The 22691-nt window shown below is 45.7% G+C and overlaps 1 protein-coding gene across 2 annotated transcripts in view; it reads right to left on the bottom strand.

The window, feature by feature from the left end:
* Nucleotides 1-6608: 6608 nt before the first annotated feature.
* The window catches only part of EP300 (E1A binding protein p300), an 88651-nt gene continuing 72568 nt past the window's right edge, over nucleotides 6609-22691 (bottom strand). For both annotated transcript variants that reach the window (XM_002721395.5, XM_017350932.3), the window contains 11 exons: nucleotides 22620-22676; nucleotides 21298-21375; nucleotides 19580-19647; nucleotides 18628-18778; nucleotides 18360-18506; nucleotides 17652-17765; nucleotides 15700-15865; nucleotides 14529-14693; nucleotides 13495-13656; nucleotides 10041-10322; nucleotides 6609-9893 (listed from right to left, as the gene is read on the bottom strand). In XM_002721395.5, the coding sequence (XP_002721441.1) occupies nucleotides 7695-9893; nucleotides 10041-10322; nucleotides 13495-13656; nucleotides 14529-14693; nucleotides 15700-15865; nucleotides 17652-17765; nucleotides 18360-18506; nucleotides 18628-18778; nucleotides 19580-19647; nucleotides 21298-21375; nucleotides 22620-22676 (3589 nt within the window). In that variant the 3' untranslated portion in view covers nucleotides 6609-7694. The remainder of the gene's footprint in view (nucleotides 9894-10040; nucleotides 10323-13494; nucleotides 13657-14528; nucleotides 14694-15699; nucleotides 15866-17651; nucleotides 17766-18359; nucleotides 18507-18627; nucleotides 18779-19579; nucleotides 19648-21297; nucleotides 21376-22619; nucleotides 22677-22691) is intronic.

Raw genomic sequence — 22691 nt, 5'->3', positions numbered from 1 at the left:
ATTCTATCCCGGTTGTTCCTCTTCCAGTCCAGTTCTCTGCTATGGCCCGGGAGTGCAATGGAGGATGGCCCAAGTCCTTGGGCCCTGCACCCACATGGGAGACCAGGAGGAAGCACCTGGATCCTGGCTTTGGATCAGCGCAGTGTGCCAGCCGCAGTGCACTGGCCGCAGCAGCCACTGGGGTGTGAACCAAAGGACAAGGAAGACCTTTCTCTCTGCCTCTCTCTCTCTCTCTCTCACTACCCACTCTGCCTGTCAAAAAACAAACAAAAAAACACCATAAGACAAATGTATAAAAATAAATTGTATTTCTATATACTATCAACATATGATACTATTAACTGAAATTACCTATAATACCCAGAGGCCAGTATTGTGGTTCAGGGATTTAAGCTGCCAATTGCAATACTGAAGTCCTGTATTGGAAAGGCAGAGAGAGAGGAGTCTTCTATCTGCTAAGTTCACTCCCCAGAAGGCCATAACGGCTAGAGCTGCACTGATCTAAAGCCAGGAACTTGGAGTTTCCTCCGGGTCTCCCACGTGGGTGCAGGGGCTCAAGGACTTGGGCCATCTTCTACTGCTTTCCTAGGCCATAGCAGAGAGATCAGAATATTTAGATCAGAAGTGGAGCAGCCATGACTCGAGCCAGTGCCCATGTGGGATGCTGGCACTGCAGGTATCAGCTTTACCTGTTATACCACAGCACTGGCCCTGCTAATTTTTTTTGATGACTTACATTATTTATTTGAAAGAGTTACAGAGGGAGGTAGAGACAGAGAGGTCTTCCATCTGCTGGTTCACTCCTCAATGACTGCAATGACTGGAGCAGAGTGAATCTGAAGCCAGGAGCCAGGAGCTTCTTCCAGATCTCTTACATGGGTACAGGGGCCCAAGGACCTGGGCCATCCTCCTCTGGCTTCGCAGATGCATTAGCAGGGAGCTGGATTCGAAGTGGAGCAGCTGGGGCTCAAACCAGCTCCCTTATAGGATGCCAGTGCTGTGGATGGGGCTGTGACCTGCTGCACCACAGTGCCAGCCCAAAAGAGTGGTATTTTTTAAAAAGGATTATTTATTTTATTTGAAAGTTATAGTTATGTAGAAAAGGAGAGGCCAGGGGGTGGGGGGAGGTCTTCCATCCTCTGGTTCCTTCCCTAATTGGCTGCAACAGCCGGAGCTGAGCTGATCCAAAGGCAGGAGCCAGCAGCAGCTTCCAGGTCTCCCACGTAGGTGCAGGGGCCCAAGGACTTGGGCCATCTTCTTCTGCTTTCCCAGGCCATAGCAGAGAGCTGGATCACAAGTGGAGCAGCTGGGTCGAACTGGCACCCATATGGGATGCTGACACTGTAGGCGGCAGCTTTACCTGCTATGCCACAGCGCCGGCCCCAAGAGTGGTATTTTTAGCAAAGGGTACTGGAGCTACTGGCTGTCCATAAGTAAAAGCAAAAGAAGAAAAACCCTTTGAGCTAATTCTTCATACAAAAATATATTCAAAATGGATCACATATTTAAATGTAAAACACAAAACTCCGAAACTTTTACATGATACCCTAGGAGATCTCTAGGTTCTAGGGTTTGGTTGAAGAGTTCCTAGATGTAACACCAGAAGCATGATCCATAAAGAAAAAAATCAGTGTGTTATTGGACTTCCTCAATTGTGAAGCTTTTTTCCTGCAAAAAACCTTTTTAAGAGTATGAAAAGATGAGTTATAAATTGACTAAAAATATTTGCAAACTTCATAGCTGGCTAAAGACTTGTATATCCACATATATATGTGCTTGTAACTTCATTTTTCAACTGTTATTTGGTGATATGTAGAAACTCAAGGGCTTTTTGTAAACTTTCTTTTTATCCTGCTACCATGATGAACTGACTTTTTAATTCTAGTAGATTTCTTGTAGAGTCTACACCAAAGGCATCATGGATGTCAATTCTCTGATTTATTTAAATATCCTGATGTCACTATCATACAGTCTTAATTACTGTAGCTTCATGTGTTTTTTTTTTTTTTTAAGATTGATTTATTTATGGGGCCAGCACTGTGGCATAGTGGGTGAAGCCACCGCCTGCAGTGCTGGCATTCCATATGGGCATCTGTTCGAGTCCCGGCTGCTCCACTTCCGATCCAGCTCTCAGCTGTGGCTTCTCTCTCCCTCTCTCTCTTCTGTAACTCTGAAAATAAATCTTAAAAGAAAAGAAAAGAGAATTCTTCATCAACTGGCTTAGTCCTTAAATGGCTACAACAGCCCGAGCTGTGGCAGCCTGAAGCCAAGAGCCAGGAACCCCATCCAGGTCTCTCATGCAGGTAGCATGGGCCTAAGCCCTTGAGCCATTCTCTGCTGCTTTCGCAAGTGCATTAGTAGGGAACTGGATCCTGAAGCAGAGTAGCTGGGACTCGGACCAGTGCTTCAATATGGAATGTTGGCAGCACAGACATCAGCTTAATCTGCACCACAAAGCTAGTCATGCTTCATATGTTTTATGTTCTTCTTTTTCTTTTTTTTTTTTAATATTTATTTATTTGAAATCCAGAGTTAGGCAGAAGTAAGAGAGAGAGGGAGAGGGGAGAGGGGAGAGGGAGAGAGATCCGAAGCCCGGAGCTTCTTCCGGGTCTCCCACATGGGTGCAGAGGCCCAAGGACTAGAGCCATCTTCTACTGCTTTCCCAGGCTATAGCAGAGATATGGATCAGAAGTGGAGCAGCTGGGACTTGAACTGGTGCCCATATGGGATGCCAGCACTGCACGCGGAAGCTTTACCTGCTACGTTACAGCGCCAGCCCCCGTATGTTTTGAACTCTAGAAGTGTGGATCTGCCAACACTCTTGTGCTTTGTCAAGATTGTTTTGGCTGCTCTGCGTAGTCCAGTAGATACTCTGGCATGCAGTGCACTGAATCTCTGCAGCATTTTAGCAGTATTGCTTTCTTAACAATGTGAGGTCTTCTGATCCATGAAGAAGGGTGCCTGTTTAGGTATTTAGTTTCTTCCAGTGAACTGTAGTTTTTAGTGTTTGTCTTTTTCACCTATTAAATTTATTCCTAAACATCTTACTCTTTTTGGTGCTGGCTTGTGTCTTCTTAAGGAGGGTGTACTCATGAGCACACCACGGAAGACCATGTCTGGAGATCAGTTTCCTTGGTTGTAGAGTGAGCAGCCTGGGAGGATATTTTCATGGTTCCCCAACACCACTTTTAAAAAATTAGAAAAAGGTTTATTTACTATTTGTTTGAAAGAGTTAGAGAGACAGAGAATGGATCTTCCATCTGGTGGTTCACTACACAAATGGCTGCAATGACCAGAGCTGGGCCAGGCTGAAGCCAGGAACCTGGAACTCCATCTGGGTCTTCCATGTTAGTGGCCCTAGTACTTGGGCCATCTCCACCTTCCCAGGCCATCAGGAGGGAGCTGGAATGGAAGTGGAGCAGCTGGAACTTGAAGTGGGGCTGTTGCAGGATGTCAGCATCCCAGGCAGCAGCTTAACCTGCTGTGCCACAATACCACTGTCTCCCCAAGTCCCCACTCCGCCCACTGTATTTTTAGTATTCTGAATTTGCTTGGAACAGGGTGTGTATTAATTCATCCCTAGCAATCACTAGGGCTTCTCTGCAGTAAGAGAAGTAAAGAATAGGGAGAAGAAAGGCTTTGGAATCCAAGGCTCGACTTTTTTTTTTTTTTTTTTTTTTTTTTTTTAAGATTGATTGATTTATTTGAAAGACAGAGTTACAGAGAGGCAGGGGCAGAGAGACAGAGAGAAAGGTCTTCCATCCATTGGTTCACTCCCCAAATGGCTGCAACAGTTGGAGCTGCGCCGATCTGAAGCCAGGAGCTTCTTCTGGATCAGGTGCCCAAGCACTTGAGCCATCAGGCTATAGGAGAGAGCTGGATTGGAAGTGGAGCAGCTGGGACTTGAACCCGGTGCCCATCTCCCAAACTCAAGTTTGTAACCCTTCTGCCATGTCATCTTGATCCGATTCTCTCAGTGGAGCCTGTTTTCCTTTGTCACAGGGGCCATTACTGAGGATTGGATAAGCTGGGAAAGTGAAGGCTCCTGGATGCTGTCAGCCCCCATTGTGTCCCTTTTCTAGAGAGACATGTTAGAGCCATGGGAGAGTTGGCTCCTTTTATCTCCTTCCAATTGTTCATTAACATTTTAAAGCACAAAGAAACACTGAAATCACTGTTTTTAAGAGATTTGAAAGAGTAACAGAACAAGAGGGGGAGAGCTTTCATTCACTGTTTTACTCCGCAATGGCTACTACAGCTTGTGCTGGGCCAGGCCAGAGCCAGGAGGCTAAAAACATCCAGATCTCCCATGTGGGTGCAGGGACCCAATACGGGGGCCATCTTACTCTGCCTTTGCAGGCACATTAGCAGGAATTCCGCTCAAGAGGATGTGCACTAGCTGGGATTCGAACCTGTACTATTAGGATGCCAGTGTCCCTCCCGAGAGGCAGCTTAACCTGTTACATCAGGGCACAGGCTCTCACCTTGTATTCCTGACCTTGGGTTAGTCTGCATCCTTCCTTCCTAGCACTACTTGTGGCCTAGAAAAGACTGGAGAAGAGGGTCCCCTCCCTGTTATTTAATGATTTCTGCCCCTGCCTTGTAGCAGTGCCTGCCATAAGGATATGCTGGTCTGACACGGAGACCCAGCTTGTCAGCTGCCTAGCTAGAGGCAGAACTACAAAAACTTGGAACTGGGGGCTCCTGTCAATCCTAGGAGCTGACCGTTGTTATGCAGTAGGAATTTGCCATGATCTATGCTTGGGTCTCCTGCCAAGTAGCCCTGGAGCTGCTCTGAGCAGAATCAGGTTCTTCACTCTTTTGGGTGGATTTCTTCCTCACCCATCTCCCTTTCCCATTACCTGCCCTTCAAGATCCAGCTTCCATGTTATCCTTCCAGAAACTCCCAGTTACCAGCTAGTTCTTTGCACCTGCATTTGCAGTCCTTGCACACGTGTGCTCAGCACTTGCTCTGTTGAAGCATCATTGCGTTTTCCTTTCTACACTTCTGTTAGCCTGGGGTCAGGGCTGCATCTTGTTGGGCTGTGCTATCTGGTGTGGCGCACACGCAGATGCCGTTTCTATCAGGTGGCTCACTAACTGAGCAGGTGGATACCATACATCTGGAACTGGCTCTGATGAATGCTGTATGTGCACGTTCACCCCACAGTGAGATACTGATTGAGACTACAAATTTTTGCAGCAAGATGCTTCATCTTCTTTCGTAGACTGTGTCATATTACAGTGTTTTTCTTTAGATTATTTTAAAGAGTTATGTGGAGAGAGGGAGTGAGCATGAGCAAGCTTCTGTTGGCTGGTTTACTCCTCAGATGGCTGGAATGGACATGGCTGGGCCAGGCCAAAGCTAGGAGCCAGGAACTTCATTTGAATCTCCCATGTGGGTTGCAGGGGCCCTTTGGGCCATCTTCCGTTGCTTTTCCCAGACCCTTCTCAGGGAGCTCAGTCAGAAGTGGAGCAGCCAGGACTTTAACCAGTGCCCAAATAGGATGCTAGTGGTGCAAGCAGCTGTTTAACTTGCTATACCACAATGCTGGCCCCAAGTGTTTCTGATTATTTGAGAGTTACAGAGTGAGAGGGAGAAACAGAGAGAAATGTCTTTCATTCGCTAGTTCATCCCCAAATGGCTGCAATGGCTGGAGCTGCACTTATCAGAAGCCAGGAGCTTCTTCTGGGTCTCCTATATGTGGGTGCAGGGGCCCAAGCCCTTGGGCCATCTTCTACTGCTTTCCCAGGCAGTAGCAGAGAGCTGGATTGGAAGAGGAGCAGCTAGAATTGGTGCCCATAAGGGATGCTGGCTCTGTAGGCAGAGGATTAATCTATTGTGCCACAGTGCCAGCCCCTGCCCCGCCAAGTGTTTTCTGTTGTAAAAACAAGACTTGCCAACCAATGTCAAAACAGCTAGGCAGTAACATCCTAGTTTCTTAACACGTTCATGCCAGCATTATGGTCAGCTGGAAGAAGCTATAGACACCTAGCACATTATCGGACCTTTAGACTCTCAGCCTTCTCAATTTCCCTTTTCTTCAATCTGATCCCAACTTTGTTAGCAGCTGACAAAAGGCTTGAGTACCAGAGGGAAGGAACATGTAGTTTACCCAACTTCCAGTCTCATTTCTTTTTATTCATTCATTCATTCAAGAGGTAGTTACAGAGAGGGAGAGACAGAGAGAAAGGTCTTCCATCTGTTGGTTTACTCCCCAAATGGCCACAATGGCTGGATCTGAAGCCAGGATTTTCTTCCAGGTTTCCTATGTGGGTGCAGGGGCCCAAAGACTTGGGCCATCTTCTGCTTTCCCAGGCCATACCAGCGAGCTGGATTGGAAGAGGAGCAGGCGGGACTAGAACCAGTGTTCATACAGGATGCCCGCACTGCAGGCAGCTTATTAGCTTACTATGCCAGTCCCTCTTTACCACCTCTGCAGTGAGAGGACGAGGGCATCCTCAGAGGACTGTGCAGTCCTGCATCGCCAGAATCTACTTGGGAATTCATCATATGTAACACATAAGCCAGTGCTTTCCCTTTCTGCTATCACTTAAACTGGTACATTCTACAAGATGTGACATCAAGAAGTGCAACAAAGTCAGGGTGTCTGTCTCACACAGTTTATTTTAACAATAGGTAATAAGAAATCAAATTTAACAGTCTATACAGTGATCCAAAGTTCATATTTATAAGTAATCAACTTTAATTGCATGATTTACAACAGTTGAGGGTTTTTGCTTTCTATTTTCAAGTTTTACAGAAAGTGTGTGTGTCTGTGTGTAGAGGGACAGGGTAAGAAGAAAGCAAGCAAAGAAGAAACCCCAGGGACCTTGTGCATGTTAAAATCATCCCACCGGAATCGTTTCTTACCCTCTTTTTAATTTTTTTCCTTTGTTAGATGTAAAAATAACAAAAAAAATTCTTTCAAGAAACAGAAACCACAATATATAATACATCAATTTGGCAGCTGCCCCTGTATATTTTGAAAAAGTCATTTTCTCTCTAATGTACAAATTACTTTAATACTTGAAGTTTTACGCTCAGACTTACAGAATAGAAAATTTTCTGGAGCACAAAAGTTGACTTGAGGAGAGGAAAGGGAATTTTTTTTCCTTTTTTACATTTTTAAAAGAATGAACATCTTTGCACCCAGAGAAAAAAACTGGTATTTTAATATATATTTATATATATTTATATATATAGAATGTAATTTTAAAGTAACATTAACCCCTTTTGTCCTCTGGTTTTAGAAATGTTCTTTTAACTCTTCCATAAAGTGAGGAAAATAGGGAAAAATGTCAACCATCTGCACCAGTAAATAATAACTATTAATATTACATATTTTCATTAATTTAAAAAAAATAATAAAACCTATTGGAGGTGCAAGGCAGGAGCGTTTGGTTGGCTTCACAGACCTCAGCTTCCTCCCAGTGCACACTCGAGCCACACACATAAAGGGAAAAGACCGGCGGTGGCCAGCCATAACAAAAATATATTCTTTGTATTCTATCATCCCTCAGGTTCAGCTTGCATGTTTGCTTTAAACCACAAATGGCTACTGCACAGTTCTTATGTGTTCCAAGGAAAATTGTCTTTTAAGCTAAGAAAGATTCAAAAAAATTGTTTTCAGTACAAAAAGTCTTGTTAAGAGAAAATAATTTTTTTGCTCCCAAAATACTACAAGGTGTCTCTAGTGTATGTCTAGTGTACTCTGTGAGAGGTTTGAATTCAAGTCTGAATTATCGGTGCTGAGTCCCAGGTCCGTGGCGCTTGCACCATGGAGGTTTGCCATGCCTGGATTGCTAGCGAGCTGAGAAAGCATTGAATTCTGGTCCGGGCTAGCAAAATGCCCTTGTTCCATGGGGTTGGCCTGGGCAGCTACCAGTCCTGGATGCGGGGAACTGGTCTGCGGTGAAACGTGGTGTGGAGAAGGCTGAGGCTGCATCCTTGGGGAAGGGCTGGAGTGGGGGGGCTGAGACTGTGGCCGCGGAGAAGGGACAGGCTGGGGAGAGCGCACTTGATTGGAGAGAGAGTTAGGGATCTGCTGGCCTTGTAGGTGTGGGGACTGGGCCTGACTTGGGAGCATGTGCTGCTGGGGGCTCATGGGGTTGGGCTGAGCGGGGGACCCCATCTGTTGCTGCAGGAGTCGCTGCTGATAGGCCTGCAGACTGGCTCCGGCTTCTGCTCCCAAGGCCTGGGGGAGCTGGCCCATCTGTCCCATGTTCCCTTGTTGCATCTGTTGCATGTGATGCTGCATCCGCTGCTGCTGCTGCTGCTGCTGCTGGGGGGGGTACCCGACTCCTTGGGGCTGCTGGAACTGGTTATGGTTGGCCATTCCAGGGCCCATTCCGGGTCCTGCTCCCTGCTGCTGCTGCTGCATCATCTGCTGCCGTCTCAAGATGTCTCGGAACTGGGAAGGCATGGTGTTGTGATTCATGTTCATCTGCTGAGCTTGGGGGCTCATCCCGCCCATGGGTGGCTGGAGTTGCTGCGGTGGCGGCTGCTGTGGCAGGCCAGCCCTCTGGACGCCCGCCTGCATGGGATTCATGTTCTGCATGGCTGGATTGGAGTGGACTCCCTGCTGACCTGGCATGGTAGGTGGCTGTAGCCCTGGCTGCCCCTGGGGCATGCCAGGCTGCCCAGGAAGAGGTTGTGGACTAGAGTTGGCGTACTTGGCAGCCCGCTGCTTGATGAACGCAGCCAACAGCTGGGGGTTGGCGTGAAGGATACTAAGCACCTGTTGCTGCTGTAGGGGAGAGCTGGGAGACCTGAGAGTCCGCAGGAGGTTTTGTAAGGCTTGTTGAGACACAGTGCCTGGTTTGAGAGGGCTCACCCCTACCTGGCCCAATCCTGGCTGGGGAGCCATGTTCAAGGGCTGACCATGCTGGGCCACTGACATCATAGCTGGCCTCGGCATCCCAGACTGCAACTGCTGGGGCTGAGGCAAACCTCCTTGAGCCCAGGGTGGCTGTTGCTGCATCCCTGCTGGCCCCATCCCTGGCTCCAAATGCCCGCTGGGACCCCGGGCCATGGGAGGTGGGTTCATACCCATGGGGGTCATGGGCGTCATCTGGGGCATCTGATGCTGGATCGGCCTTTGAAAAATTTGCACATGGGCCATCTGGCGCTGCGTCTCGGCTGCCCTCTGAATCTGCATTGCCATTTCCACTGCTGCAGGTGGCGGCCCTGGGAGGGGTGGCTGAGCAGTCTGAGGTGGGGTTGGAGGGGTCACCTGGCCTGCTGCCTTACCCTGGGACACAGGGCCAGCAGCTTGAGTCCTGGGCAAATACGGAGGCATGCTGTTGGGAGGCGTGGGCTGGGGCTGAGAGGTGGGCTGGGGCTGAGGGGTCTGTGGGGTGGTAGGCTGTTGGCCAGTTGGCGTGGTGGGAGTGGCAGGAGTCGGAGAGGGCAGGCCCTGCTGCTGCCCCACCACCCCAGTCCGCTGCATGCTGGCCATCCTCCTGCGGAGCATCTGGGCCTGCTGGAGCCGGTGCTGCAGCTGCTGTTGCCGGAGTTTTTGCTTGATGTTCAGGCAGAACGGCACAGGGCACTTGTTCTCCTGGCAGTGTTTGGCGTGGTAGCAGCACAGGGCAATGAGCTGCTTGCAGATGGGGCACCCGCCATTGGTTTTCCGCTTGCAACCTTTGGTATGCTGCACGACTCGCTTCATCTTCTGGCAGGAGGGGAGGGAGCAGTTGGCATTCCGGCACTGGCAGGCGTGCACCAGGGACTGGATGCAGCGCTGGATGCTCAAGCGGCGAGAGTCTCCAGGGCTCTGGGTGGCCGCAGCCTGCTGGTTGTTGCTCTCGTCATCTAAGCCGAGACCTAGTTTCTCCATTTTGTGGTCATGGTTCTTAGTGTTATAGCAGGTGATGCACAAATCATAATCCTGGGGGAAAAAGAAGGTGCAGGTCAGCTCAAGACTGTCGTTCAAAGGCAGTTTCTTTTTAGAGAACAAAACCAGCCTCTTCAGCACTGTCACAGGCCCAACATGTCCGCAGCGCCCCCTTGTGCCTCCCCTCGACCCGGTGCCTACCTCACAGACGGTGCAGTGCCAGCGCGTCTCCACGTGGTGCTTGCACTCATTGCACGTGTAGACAAAGCGGTCCTGGCTCTGCGTGTGCAGCTCCACCAGCATGCACATGGTGGACCACTGGGCTCTTCGGAGGGAAGAGAATTCCAGGTGCTTGTCCCTTGCAAGGGTGAGAAAGGCATCACGACCATCCATCAGATCGCAGGGGATGAGAGGGTCAGGATCAACGATGGGAGGCAGGGAGTTGGCAGCAGGGCCAGCAATGAGGCGGATCACAAAGAAGACCTACAAGATAGACAATTTCATCCCTTGGATCTGGGCAGACAGGCGAGTTAGGATGCACACCAACCAGATGGGTGAACGCTTTCACCTCCAGCTTCACAACCTCAGGTCCATTATGCTCAGTTTTAGAGAACAAAGTTTCACACTCTGTTGTATTTTCTATCCTTCACTAGTTCCCTCAAAGCATCCGTGAGACATTCTGCCTCAGGCCACTTTTAAGACGCAGTGCACAGCTTAATCTGAATCGAATCACAATAAACTAATCAGAAAATCCATCTGTCTAGGCATTTCAGCAAAACATCTCACCTGGACCCATGAATAAAATGTCCATGTCATGAAAGCAAGCAAGCTGGGAACTGTTCCAGATGTAAGAAGTCTAAGGAGAGACATGACGCTCAAAGACCCACTCCCTTGATGGGGAACACAAGTACCAGACACTAGAGGGTGATAAGGGGTTAAGTTTCCTGAGGGCAAAACCAACTGTGGTGTGATCATGTAGAGGATATACTCTTTTGTAGAGAGTATTTTCTAAAATAAAGAAAACATAGGGGCTGGTGCTGTACTGCAGTAGGTTAAAGCCCCAGCCTGAAGTGCCGGCAATCCCTCATGGGCACCGGTTCGAGTCCCAGCTGCTCCACTTGTGATCCAGCTCTCTGCTATGGCCTGGGAAAGTAGTAGAAGATGGCCCAAGTGCTTGGGCCCCTGCACCCATGTGAGAGACTCGGAAGAAGCTCCTGGCTTCGGATCGGCTCCGCTCCAGCTATTGTGGCCATTTGGGGAGTGAACCAGCGGATGGAAGACTGACTTCTCTGCCTCTCTGTAAACTCTGCCTTTCAAATAAATAAATAAATCTTAAAGAAAAAAAAAAATAGCGCATGGTATGTAGGAGGGGTCCTCTGCGCAGCTTTCTTAGTGTGGGTGGGAGGGATAAAAGCCCTTAGCCCTTGCTGCTGAAGCTGTAAGAAATTTTGTTCACTGGAGTCTGGAAACTCTTCACTGTTGGTATTCTATTTCTATTTGAAATCATGTCCATAAATTCATAATTTAATAGTTTAATAAAACACCCTCAAGAAATCAGGAACTCATAAGAAACTACTGTATTTCTCATAGGATTTTATGGTTTTTTTTTTTTAGGGCCTTAAAAAACAATTTTGCTGCTTCTGTATGTTGACCATACACCTTGTTTTCAAACTGAAGCCATGAATGTGTCTACAACTTATGCCAAACTCACTGTATACATATTTTATGGGCCTTTCCCAATGGCTGTTAAGCTAAATCATGTTTGAAATGTAATCTCTATTAATAGTTACTAGTGAAGTGAGGAACCCACTAGAACTAAGGATTTTTTTTTTAAAATATTTATTTATATGAAAAGCAGAGTTAGAGAGAGAGAGAGAAAAAGAGAGAAAGAAGTCTTCCATCCACTGGTTCACTCCCTAAGTGGTCCCAACGGCCAGAACTGAACTGATCTGAAGTCAGAGTCTGGAACTTTATCCAGAGCGCCTCTGCTGGTGCAGGGGCCTAAGGACTTGGGCCATCTTCTACTGCTTTCCCAGGCCACAGCAGGGAGCTGGATCAGAAGTGGAGCAGCCGGGACTCAAACCAGCACCCATATGGGATGCCGGCACTGCAGACAGCAGCTTTTACCTTCCATGCCACAGTGCCTGTCCCAAGGATTTTCATTTGATCAACATGGCTAAAGTTAGTTAGGCCTAATGAATAAAGGGGAGGTGTGGGTAGAGTAGGGGACTATGGAAAAGCCATCACATCTATAGAGGTGAAGCATCATTGTAACAAGTACTTCTGGGAGCAGCAACTTAGCCCAGCTGTTAAAACACCTGCTTCCTGTATCAAGAGCACCTAGGCATGATTCCTGGCTCTGGCTGCTGCCTGTCTGGATCCATCACCATCTGCTGTAGGCATCTGAGGAGTGAAAAAGTGGATGGCAGCTTGCACTCAAATACATAAATAAAAATTAAAGACAACAGTTTCTCACAAAAAGGAATCTATGAAACTACTTCTCTCCCAAAGAGACTGCTTAGCTAATCTAGTGATAATTCTGTATTTAAAAAAATCAGTCTTTCAATTCTCTCTCCAAATAACTGCCTAAAGAGTCAAACTGAGATAGTAAAAAAACAAAACAAAACAAAACAAAAACCTCTTTAGCTTTCCTTATCATGCCAATGATGCTGAAGGGTAAAAAAAAACAAAAAAACAAAAAAAACAAAAACAAAAACAAAAAACCACAACCCTAACATTCAGGTATATTCCCAAACCAAACAAAAAACAAACAAAAAAACCCAAAAAGTAAGTAATACAGTTTTAGTTGAGGAGTTGTAACAATGTCACAAGGGGCTGGCCTTGTGGCATAGGGGGAAAAGCCACTGCACTGCCTATGGTGCTGGACATGGACACTGGTTCAAGCCCTGGCTGCTCCACTTCTGATCAGCTCCCTGGTACTGTACCTGGGAAAGCAGCGGGGGATGGCCCAGGTAGTTGGGCCCCTGCACCACATGGAGATCAGGAGGAAGCTCCTGGCTTTGGATCAGCCCAGCTCCAGCTGTTGTGGCCATTTGTGCAGTGAACCAGTGGATGGAAGACATCTCTCTCTCTTTTACACTGTTACTCTGCCTTTCAAATTTATCTTAAAAAGTCACAAACCTAAGAGAATTACAAACAGGGACACACAAACTATGCTAGAAAGATGCGATTAAAGGCCCAGTGCTATGGTGAAGGGTTTAAGCTGCCACCTGAGTCCAGCATCCCATAGAAGGAATGTTGGTTTGGGTTCTGGTTTTGAGTTCTGGCTGCTCTACTTCTCATCCAACTTCCTGCTGATACATTTGGGAAGGCAGCAGAAAACAGCTCAGGTCCTTGGGCCCCTGCCACCTCCATGGGAGGCCTAGAAGAAGCTCCTGGCTCCTGCCTGGCCCAGCCCCAGCCACTGTGGCCACAGGGGGAGTAAACCAGTAAATGAAGATCTTTCTCTCCTTATGTCACTCACTAAATCACCATCTAGACTGATACTAATAAAATGGGACATTTCCTGTTCTACCACCCATTCTACCCAGTTATCCCTCAAATGAGTTGTTCTTTCTGGTGTTCACATTGTAAATGCCAACTGAGGTGGCCAGGTTTTGAGTCTTGGCCCCGACTCCTGGTGGCTGTTTCTCACCTCTTTGTGCTTCTCCATGGTGGCGTAGAGCTTCTGTGAGAGGTCGTTGGAAACACTGGGCACCCCAGGCTTCTTCTTGCTGCCCCTGCTCAGGCTGCTCTTGTTTTTGCTGGTCTTTTTATTGTTCTTCTTTTTAGCATTCTTGCTGTCTCCCTTTGTCACCTGCAAGGGAGTACACAGGACACAAGAAAATGTCAAGTGTTTATTAAGAAGAAGTTACTTGGAAGTAACACTGAAGGCAAAAAAAAAAAAAAAAAGACTACTAGCTTTTGCTCTCCACTTATTTCAACTCCTTCAATTAGTATTCTAGAATTCTAAGGACTTACAAACCAAACCTCCACCATGAAAACCAATTAAAGGAATCTAAACAACAAAAATGTCAATTTTTCACTAGACTTTTTAAAGGCAACGCTAGATTCTATGCTAATAATTTTGCATATACTGTGAGGAACAACAGGCTAGATTCTCTGTGAGAGATAGGCAAAGCTTTGACTAAGGCATTAAAAATATTATCTGAAAAACCGACAGAAATAATGGTGGAGGGTGTTGAGAAAGAGATCTTCCACTGATGGTTCACCACCAACTGCAGGGACTCAACTATGGGATTTCAAGAGCAATGCCAGGGCTCTAGGTATGTTTTTGTGTAGCCTTAAGCGTGGTTTTTACATGTCAAAAGCTATGCCGGAGAGGCGAGGCCCTAAGGGTTTGTGTTCCAGTTCTCAACAGCTTCCTGCTTTACATCCCAGAAGGCAGCAGTACTTGGGCCCCTGGATGGGATTCTGGGCTCCCAGCTTCAGCCTGGCCCAGCCCTGGCTATTGTTAGCATTTGGGGAGTGAAGCAGTGGACGGAAAACTCTCTCTCTTTCAAAAATAAAAACTGGAAATAAAAAACAAAAAAAAAACAATTAAGTCAAAGTATAGTAACCTTTCTAATCCAACATTTGTCAAAGCTCAAAGACCATGGTGAAAAGATTAAGCTCTTTTCTGTTAAAATCACAGGTGAGGCTGGAAAGGAACCCCACGCCCATCCTTACATCTGTGCTCTCATTGCTGGTGTTTTCTTCTCGCTTCCTCTCTTCTTCCTCCTGTTCCAGTTCCTTAATGCTCTCTTCCAGAACATTGGGCCAGAAATCACCCTCAAAGTAAGGCAACTCCTTTGCGCTTGTTAACCGATCTTCGGTAGCTTGCTTAAAAATATCCTGTAAAAAAATCCACATACAAAAATTAGAATTACTATGTTTTCTCTTTAACAGCATTGATTAGTTATTGGTGGTTGTTTCTGTACTTATTGCCCTTTCTTTTTAATCTCATCTGGTCCAGTGAGCCCTGTTTCTGGCTATTTACAAATGACTTCTATGTTTGGTTCTCTAACTCTAAAAATTCCAAGATTGCACTAGATTGTCTGAAATGGCTGTGACTCTGCATATAGTGCACTAAAGACAAACTGGGCTGTTTGATATCTATTTGGGTTAAGGAGAATGGGAACTTTCTAATAAGATAAATTTCAAATTTTGCCAACTTATTTTTTTTAATCCTGAATTCATCCGAGCCTGATGTCTGATTAATTTACTGGAAACAGTTTAAACTTCTCTATAGAAAGAATGAATCAGCATTAATAAAATATTTTAGTTTAGAAAAAAACAAACAAACAAAAGCATTGATTACAGGAAACAGTCACAGTTAAGAAGAAACATGGAAGATGAAAATGTCTCTCAGACTTAAGGGTGAGGCATTCGGTGACTGCGCAGTGGAAAGGCCTGGCCTGCAGTCACGACGTCTGGTTTCTCTGCCTTCACAACCGAGCAGCTGAGCATCCTGCCGGAACAGTGCCGGGGCAGGACGGCCTTCGTTCACCATGGAGTGACCGTGATGGCAGACAGGCCTCCTCCACCCGTTCTCGAGGTGTCAGCAGCTTTAACTGAGAACCAGGCAATGTCCAGTTGGTTCAAGTTCATATCCTACCTCAGCCTATATTCATGAAGGTTACAAATAACACGGCATTACAGAAATATTTGATCCACAGTGCTTCAAAAAAGGATTTTTCTTTGAAAAATCTCATAGAAAAGAAAAATGTAAATTAGCATAATTTCATAAATTATATGTAAGAGACAGAACAAAGAGAAGACTGCTGATAAACGATACAGTGCAGAGCAGCAAGATCAGCACATTCCCAAAACTGTCATTTCCCTCCATGCACCAACTGACCTTGTAGTCGTGGACAATGCGCTCAGAAACTGCCTTGTCAAGCATTTTTTTGTACCATTCCTGCAGTCGCTTGGGCTTGGGTATCTTCTGGTCCGGAGGATGACAGTGGAAGATATAGTCATCCCCCTCACTTGGAGGACATGCCCAAATGTGCCCTGTCGTGTATCTAGGAACACAAGGGAGAGGCAGAGGCGTCAACTCTAGACAGAACGCTACACTTGAAACCAGAGATGGCACCAATACAGAAAACAATGATTTCTCACGATACATATACATATAAATATTGCAAATAAATACAGCAAGAGAACAAAATTTTTAGGCCAGAACTAGGGATGACTCCTAGCACTAATAAAGGATTTCATATTGCCTACTTTTTTTTTTTAGCCAAGAAAATGTTATTAAATTTAGTTGTGGAAGGGGTAGACTGTTTAGCCCTAGATTAAAAAATCTTAAGTTTGCATTTCTGAGACAAAATGAGTGCTACGCTGCAAAGAAACATAGACTCAACAATAGGGGCTAAGGGGCCGGTGCTGTGGCCTAGTAGGCTGAGCCTCCGCCTGCAGTGCTGGCATCCCATATGGGCGCCAGTTCGTGTCCTGGCTGCTCCTCTTCTGATCCAGCTCCCTCTCCCTACTAATGTACCTGGGAAAGCTGTGGAAGAGGGCTCAAGTGCTTGGGCTCCTGTACCCATATGGGAGACCTGGAGGAAGCTCCTAGCTCCTGGCATCAGATTGGCTCAGCAGCCATTTGGGGACTGAACCAGTGGATGGAAGACCTTTTTTTCCCTGTCTGTCCCTCCATCTGTAACTCTGCTCTCAAGTAAATAAAATTTTAAAAAAAGAACAACAGAGGCTAAGTCAAAGACAAACTGTTAAAACCAGCTGGAGGCAGGCGCCGCGGCTCACTAGGCTAATCCTCCGCCTTGTGGCGCTGGCACCCCGGGTTCTAGTCCTGGTCGGGGCACCGGATTCTGTCCCGGTTGCCCCTCTTCCAGGCCAGCTCTCTGCTGTGGCCAGGGAGTGCAGTGGAGGATGGCCCAGGTGCTTGGGCCCTGCACCCCACGGGAGACCAGAAGCACCTGGTTCCTGCTATCGGATCAGCGTGATGCGCCGGCCGGCACGGCCGCAGCGCGCTGGCCGTGGCGGCCATTGGAGGGTGAACCAACAGCAAAGGAAGACCTTTGTCTCTCTCTCTCTCTCACTGTCCACTCTGCCTGTCAAAACAAAACAAAACAAAACAAAACAAAACAACCACCAGAAACAAACCGGCTGGAAAAGGTGGTGAATGTTCTCAAGGACATATGTACTTGAGAGGTAAGGAAGTATTTCCACTGCTTAATTTGCTTTTGGTCTTGATAGAGGGGTATAAAAAGGATCAGACACAGTTTACGATTTCTGCCCTCTCTGGCCAGGCCGGTGTGGTGGTATACCAGCCTAAGCCATCACCTACAGCACTGGCATCCCATATGGGTGTTGGTTCCAACAGATCCAGCTCTCTGCTGTGTCCTGGGAAAGCAGTGGAAGATGATCCAAGTGCTTGGGCCCCTGAACCCACATGGAAGACCTGGATGAAGCTCCCGGCTTTAGCATGGCCCAACCCTGGCTGTTGTAGCCATCTGGGAAGTGAACCAGCAGATACATCTCTGTCTCTCCCTCTCTCTGAAACTCTTTCACATAAATAAATCAACCTTAAAAAACAAAACAGAAAAACAAGAACAAAAAAACCCGCTCTAACCTACCCATCCATCATCCAAAGTGAACAAAGTGAACCTGAAGTGGGATGGGCGGAACTGGAGAAGTACCAATCTCTTCCCACTGAAGAATAAAGAAGGGCTGGAGCCCCTAACTTCAAATGGGTTCCAACAAATTTAAAAGGACAGCTACTTATTGTACATCTTGACCTACATCTCACAATACAATAATTGTTTTTAAAAACATTATCAATATGCTTACCCCAATTTCTTGACATACTCTAAATATCCAATCAGGATTTCATGATAGACTGCAGTTCTCAAGCATTTAGGACGGAAGAAGTGAACACTGTCGAGGTAAGATATGTACACTCTCCTAGGTGAAGGAACACAGGTCACACAATGAGTCTGTGTTTTATGCAGCTAAACACCTTCCCTCTCTCTGCTCTTTGCTTGTGCTGTCACTTGTCAAGCTCACCCCAGACTAAGTAAAGGACTAGATTATTACCCTTTACAGAAGTTGACTGAGCCCATACTTCATGATATTTTTGGCACCAACCACTGCCTGGCACTTAATTGTATTTTCTGACAGATTTTTATTTGGGCCTTCAAGGTATTTTTGGAGACAAGAAATTTTCAACCATACCCTACCCTGTTTATCTGACATTCTTTCCTATAACTCTAATAGTCTAGATGTTAAGCCTGTCTGTGAAAAGTAGTGAGTTTGGTTTCTACTTCCACTTTCAGCCTGCTTTCTGTATCCTTTTCCACACACAAGTGGCGTTGAGCAGTCATTTTTTGGAGCAGTTTTATTATTAATGTTTCACTTTAACACTATTGGACACTTAAGATCCTGCATTTCTAAACCAAGTCCACCATATACTCTCTTGCTCCTTATTGCTCTTCCATCTATTGTAACTTAAAACTCCCACACAAAGAGAAGCTAGTCACAGTAATAAGGCAACCATACCTCTGGTTGGGTGGAGGGCAGTCAGAGCCATACTCTTGAACGTGCATTCCAAAGAAACACAAGTCAACACCGTCAATCTCTTCAAAGGCAAAGAGGGCTTTGGTTCGGTATGGAAAGGATTCTGCCATCTCTCCACTATCTACAAACCTATACAAGTCAGATCGGAGGGGAAAACCACAACATGCCTCATTCAGATTGCAATCACCAAAAGAAAGCACGTATAAGCAACTCTGCATTCATGAAAGAAGAGAAGAGAAATATCAGATACCTTGCTTTCATGCCTGGCTTGACTTCCACAGTTTTGTCAGAAGCATGAACTACTCTAACAGTGACCTCTCCAGACTCGGGGTGATTTTGCCGCCTCAGAAAGTCATTTACACGATTCTCCAGAAAGGTGCCAAGTCTGGTAGACGGCAACCCTAGAAACAGACAAGTTAAGTTACCAAGAGGCACATCTGTAACATCACTCTTAAGGTTCAAATGGCAACTGTGCTCTTTTCAAACAACAACAACAAAAAGGTAGTCAGTATATATCGATCATATCATACTAGCGCAGGGGCCATGTTAACTTCTTGGGTGTTGTTCCATTTTTGGTGTATTGCATTGTTACAATAGGTATGGTACTCAATATTCTAAATTTTTATTTGGAAAATATTTCAATTTTGGAAGTTAAAAATATACACCAATGAACATCCACATATACTTTGCACGGACTACAATGATATTTTAATAACAATGGTGGAGAATTACAGGAATCAAGAGCAACCACAAAATACTACAAGGCATGAAGAAAACTAAACCTGATACTTCAGTGAGATCGTCTGTATCAATAATGTGTGTAATACAATTTGACCTCTCCACCAGCGAAAACATCAGGTAAGGCTTAAAGGTGTCCTCTATAAATGCTAATAGAACACTCAAGGGATGGCAATTCTTATCAACCTCTGGCCTTTATTATGAAACAAGGAGAAATTCCCCAGTAAGAAAAACATGTGTCTTGTATATTTTACAATCCTTTTTTTTTTTGATAATTTTCTGCTTTTAGGTCTCAGGAATTTTACATCAAAAAGCACATTACAGTTCAGTTCTAAGTAGATCACAGATTTATTTTAACTCTGGCTAAATAATTATAATTAAAGTTAAAATAATTCATGTTGGATGGTTTCTTAACTAGGCTTCAGAGAAACTTTGCCAGACTTATCTGTAAGAAAGTAACTTACTTTTAGCAGAAAACTTGTTTTCTTTTCTAGTTCGTGCAGTTTTCTTTAAGCAGCCATCACAGACAAATCTAAAATGTAAACCAAGCTTTGCTTACACAACTCAGAGAAGCACTTAAAGAAGCATCTGTAACAAAACCCACTATTTGAGTAAAATATTCAAGAAACAACCTGGCAGAAATCTCTCTACATAGCTAACAAAATGGGAACACACGCAATATACATAGAACTTTCAGAAATTAGTACAACAAAAAGACAACCTAATGGGAAAACGGTAATAGACAGGAAGAAATGTGAAGGGCAAATAAACTGATTGCAGAGATTACAAGCGAAGATGGGAGCTCTGTGCTGCCAATCACACGGGCACAGGTGCTGACACGGGGATGCACTGAGAGCAGGACTAACAGGTGCACAACGTGCACACATCCCTCCGTTCCCGCAACTGCTTACAACGTGTGTACAGCAGCATCTCATGAAAGGTGCCCTGGGGATCCTGCCCCGCGAGAGTGCCCGAGTTCTCAGCTCTCCTTCCCACTCCCACTCTGCTGAGCCTCATGCTGCAGGGGCAGAGGACAGCAAGTCCTGGAGTCCCTGCCACCCACTTCAGGGACCTGGACTGAAATGGCAGCCGTGCATGCATCTGGGGAGGGAACTAGTAGTCGGCAGCTCTCTAGGCATCACTGCCCCTCAAATAAATATGAATGTCCATAATCTATGAGGTAAGAATAAAAAATTCAGAACATTACATGTGAACAATAAAATTATGAATGTGCATAGAAAAGGTCTGTAAACTGTAAACTGTTGGCCATGGTTATTCTTGCGGCAATCTGAGTAAGAGGGGAGAAGGCAAGACCTTCACTATTTCCTTTACTCTGAAATTTTAAAGTATTAGAATAAGAAAAAGCAATCTTAATAAATTAATTAAGGAGTTTATCTCTAACCATCAGATCCCAAATTGTAAGAATTACTTAGAAGTATCTTAGTCATTCCTATAAAGTGTGTGATTAAGGCAAGTACTAACTAAAAAGGTGCACTTAAAGACAAGTCTCACTGAAAACTGAAATGTAGCTACTGCCATTTTCACAAAATCCGTCAGTTCCCCTCTCCCATGACCACCGAATCAACATCAACAATCAGAGCAGGAGAGGAACAGAAGCAATGTGGTGACTCCATCCTACCAAGAGGTACTGTGACCCAGACCCCGCCCCCCCGACTTGGGAACACAGCCAGGAAGCCTCATTCGGGGACAGGAAGAGTCAGGACACCATGACTACAGCTCTGCAGCTTCTTGTCTTCACTACTAGCAGACAGTCCTTACTCTGATCACTGCTTAGTGTGTGTTTTCTGCAGTAGCAACAGAGTTGTCCCCTTTGATGCCCTGTCCTCCTAATTTTTCTATTGTAATACAAATAAATTCAAAATCTGCCAAATTTAATCACATCTAATACCTGCTTGCTACTTTCCAGATGCCTTATCTACCAGGTTTACTTTTGATGTACAATAGCCCCCCCCCCCAAAAAAAAAAAGAAAAAGAAAGAAAAATGTATGAATTGAAGAATGCATGCAAATAAGAGAAAGATCTATTTTTTATTTTCAGATTCTAGGACTTTTAATGTGTTAAAACTGGACTGTAACGACCCTTTCCCAATCAACAGAAAAACTGTTAAAGACAGTAATTGTTGAAGAAATGATAGTCACTGCAAAGAAGACCTAAGCCTCACCCCACTGGCCAGATGATCTCATGATGGAGGGCACATATCTGGTGCATCTTTCTTCCACACTCGGTACACTCTACGAACCTGGAGGTGCAAAGCGATTCCAGCATTAATCCCAGATCTCTAACCAACCGTTTCCTGTGATTCCTGACGATGCAAAGATAACTAAGGTAAAAAAGTCTAATGAATTGAAAAAATTGTTTTAACCAAATTTTTACTTTTAAAAGAGTTCTTTAGTGTTATGAGCAGAGCAAACTGCAAAGAGAAAATTCAGTCATTAAATCTGACTGGAAAGGAGATGAGAAAGATTACTTGCTGTTAAAACTTATGAGCAACGGCCAGCGCCGCGGCTCACTAGGCTAATCCTCCACCTGCAGTGCCAACACCCCGGGTTCTAGTCCCAGTTGGGGCGCCGGATTCTGTCCCGGTTGCTCCTCTTCCAGTCCAGCTCTCTGCTGTGGCCTGGGGAGGCAGTGGAGGATGGCCCAGGTGCTTGGGCCCTGCACCCGCATGGGAGACCAGGAGGAAGCACCTGGCTCCTGGCTTCGGATTGGCGCAGTGCGCCAGCCATAATGGCCTTTTGGGGGATGAACCAACAGAAGGAAGACCTTTCTCTCTGTCTCTCTCTGTCTAACTCTGTCAGAAAAAAAATAAATAAAACCAACAACAACAACAAAAAAAACAAAACAAAAAACCAACTTATGAGCAACGCCATCCTACTCTTTTTAGGACACATAGGAGTACTGCATTTTTCAGGGCTCCAGGCTTCAAAAGGTCTCACTATAAACTGAAGGAGTATGAGTTATGGCCTGAAAATGCAGAAGGAACAGGGCTGGAACACATCGTGGCCAGCAGAGGTAACTTGGTGCTTCACTTAGGCCCATGAAATGCCCAAACATTAAGTTAATTTAGTGGAACATACATGAGTACTAACTGAATGTAGACAAGCATCCTTAGTACTGGAGTGTCTTTCACATTTCTGCTGGCTATGGTAGACATGTTACGTGCATTTAGGTCACTGAAAACAACAGGGGCCAGCATCGTGGCATTACCCAGTTAAGCCAATGCCTGCAATGCCGGTATCCATTATGGGCACCTGGTTCAAGTCCCAGATGCTCCACTTCCAACAAGCCATGGAGGATGACCCAAGTCCTTGGGTCTCTGCACGCATGTGTGAGGACTGAAGAAGCTCCTGGCTTTCAGCCTGGCCCAACCCTGGCTGTTGCTGCCATTTGGGGAGTGAACCAGTGGATAAAGATCTCTCTCTCTGACTCTGCCTTTCAAATAAATAAATCTCAAAAAAAGAAAACAATAAAAGAACTACTTACAGTTCAGGATCCAGTGTGTCGTTTTTTCTCTTTGAAAACTGTTCTTTATTTATTGTACTAAGGAAAAAAGAT

The sequence above is a fragment of the Oryctolagus cuniculus genome, chromosome 11 (assembly GCF_964237555.1).
Source record: "Oryctolagus cuniculus chromosome 11, mOryCun1.1, whole genome shotgun sequence".
Taxonomy (NCBI): domain Eukaryota; kingdom Metazoa; phylum Chordata; class Mammalia; order Lagomorpha; family Leporidae; genus Oryctolagus; species Oryctolagus cuniculus.
Note: the sequence above shows the minus strand (reverse complement) of the source record. Positions and strands in the feature narration are given on the sequence as shown.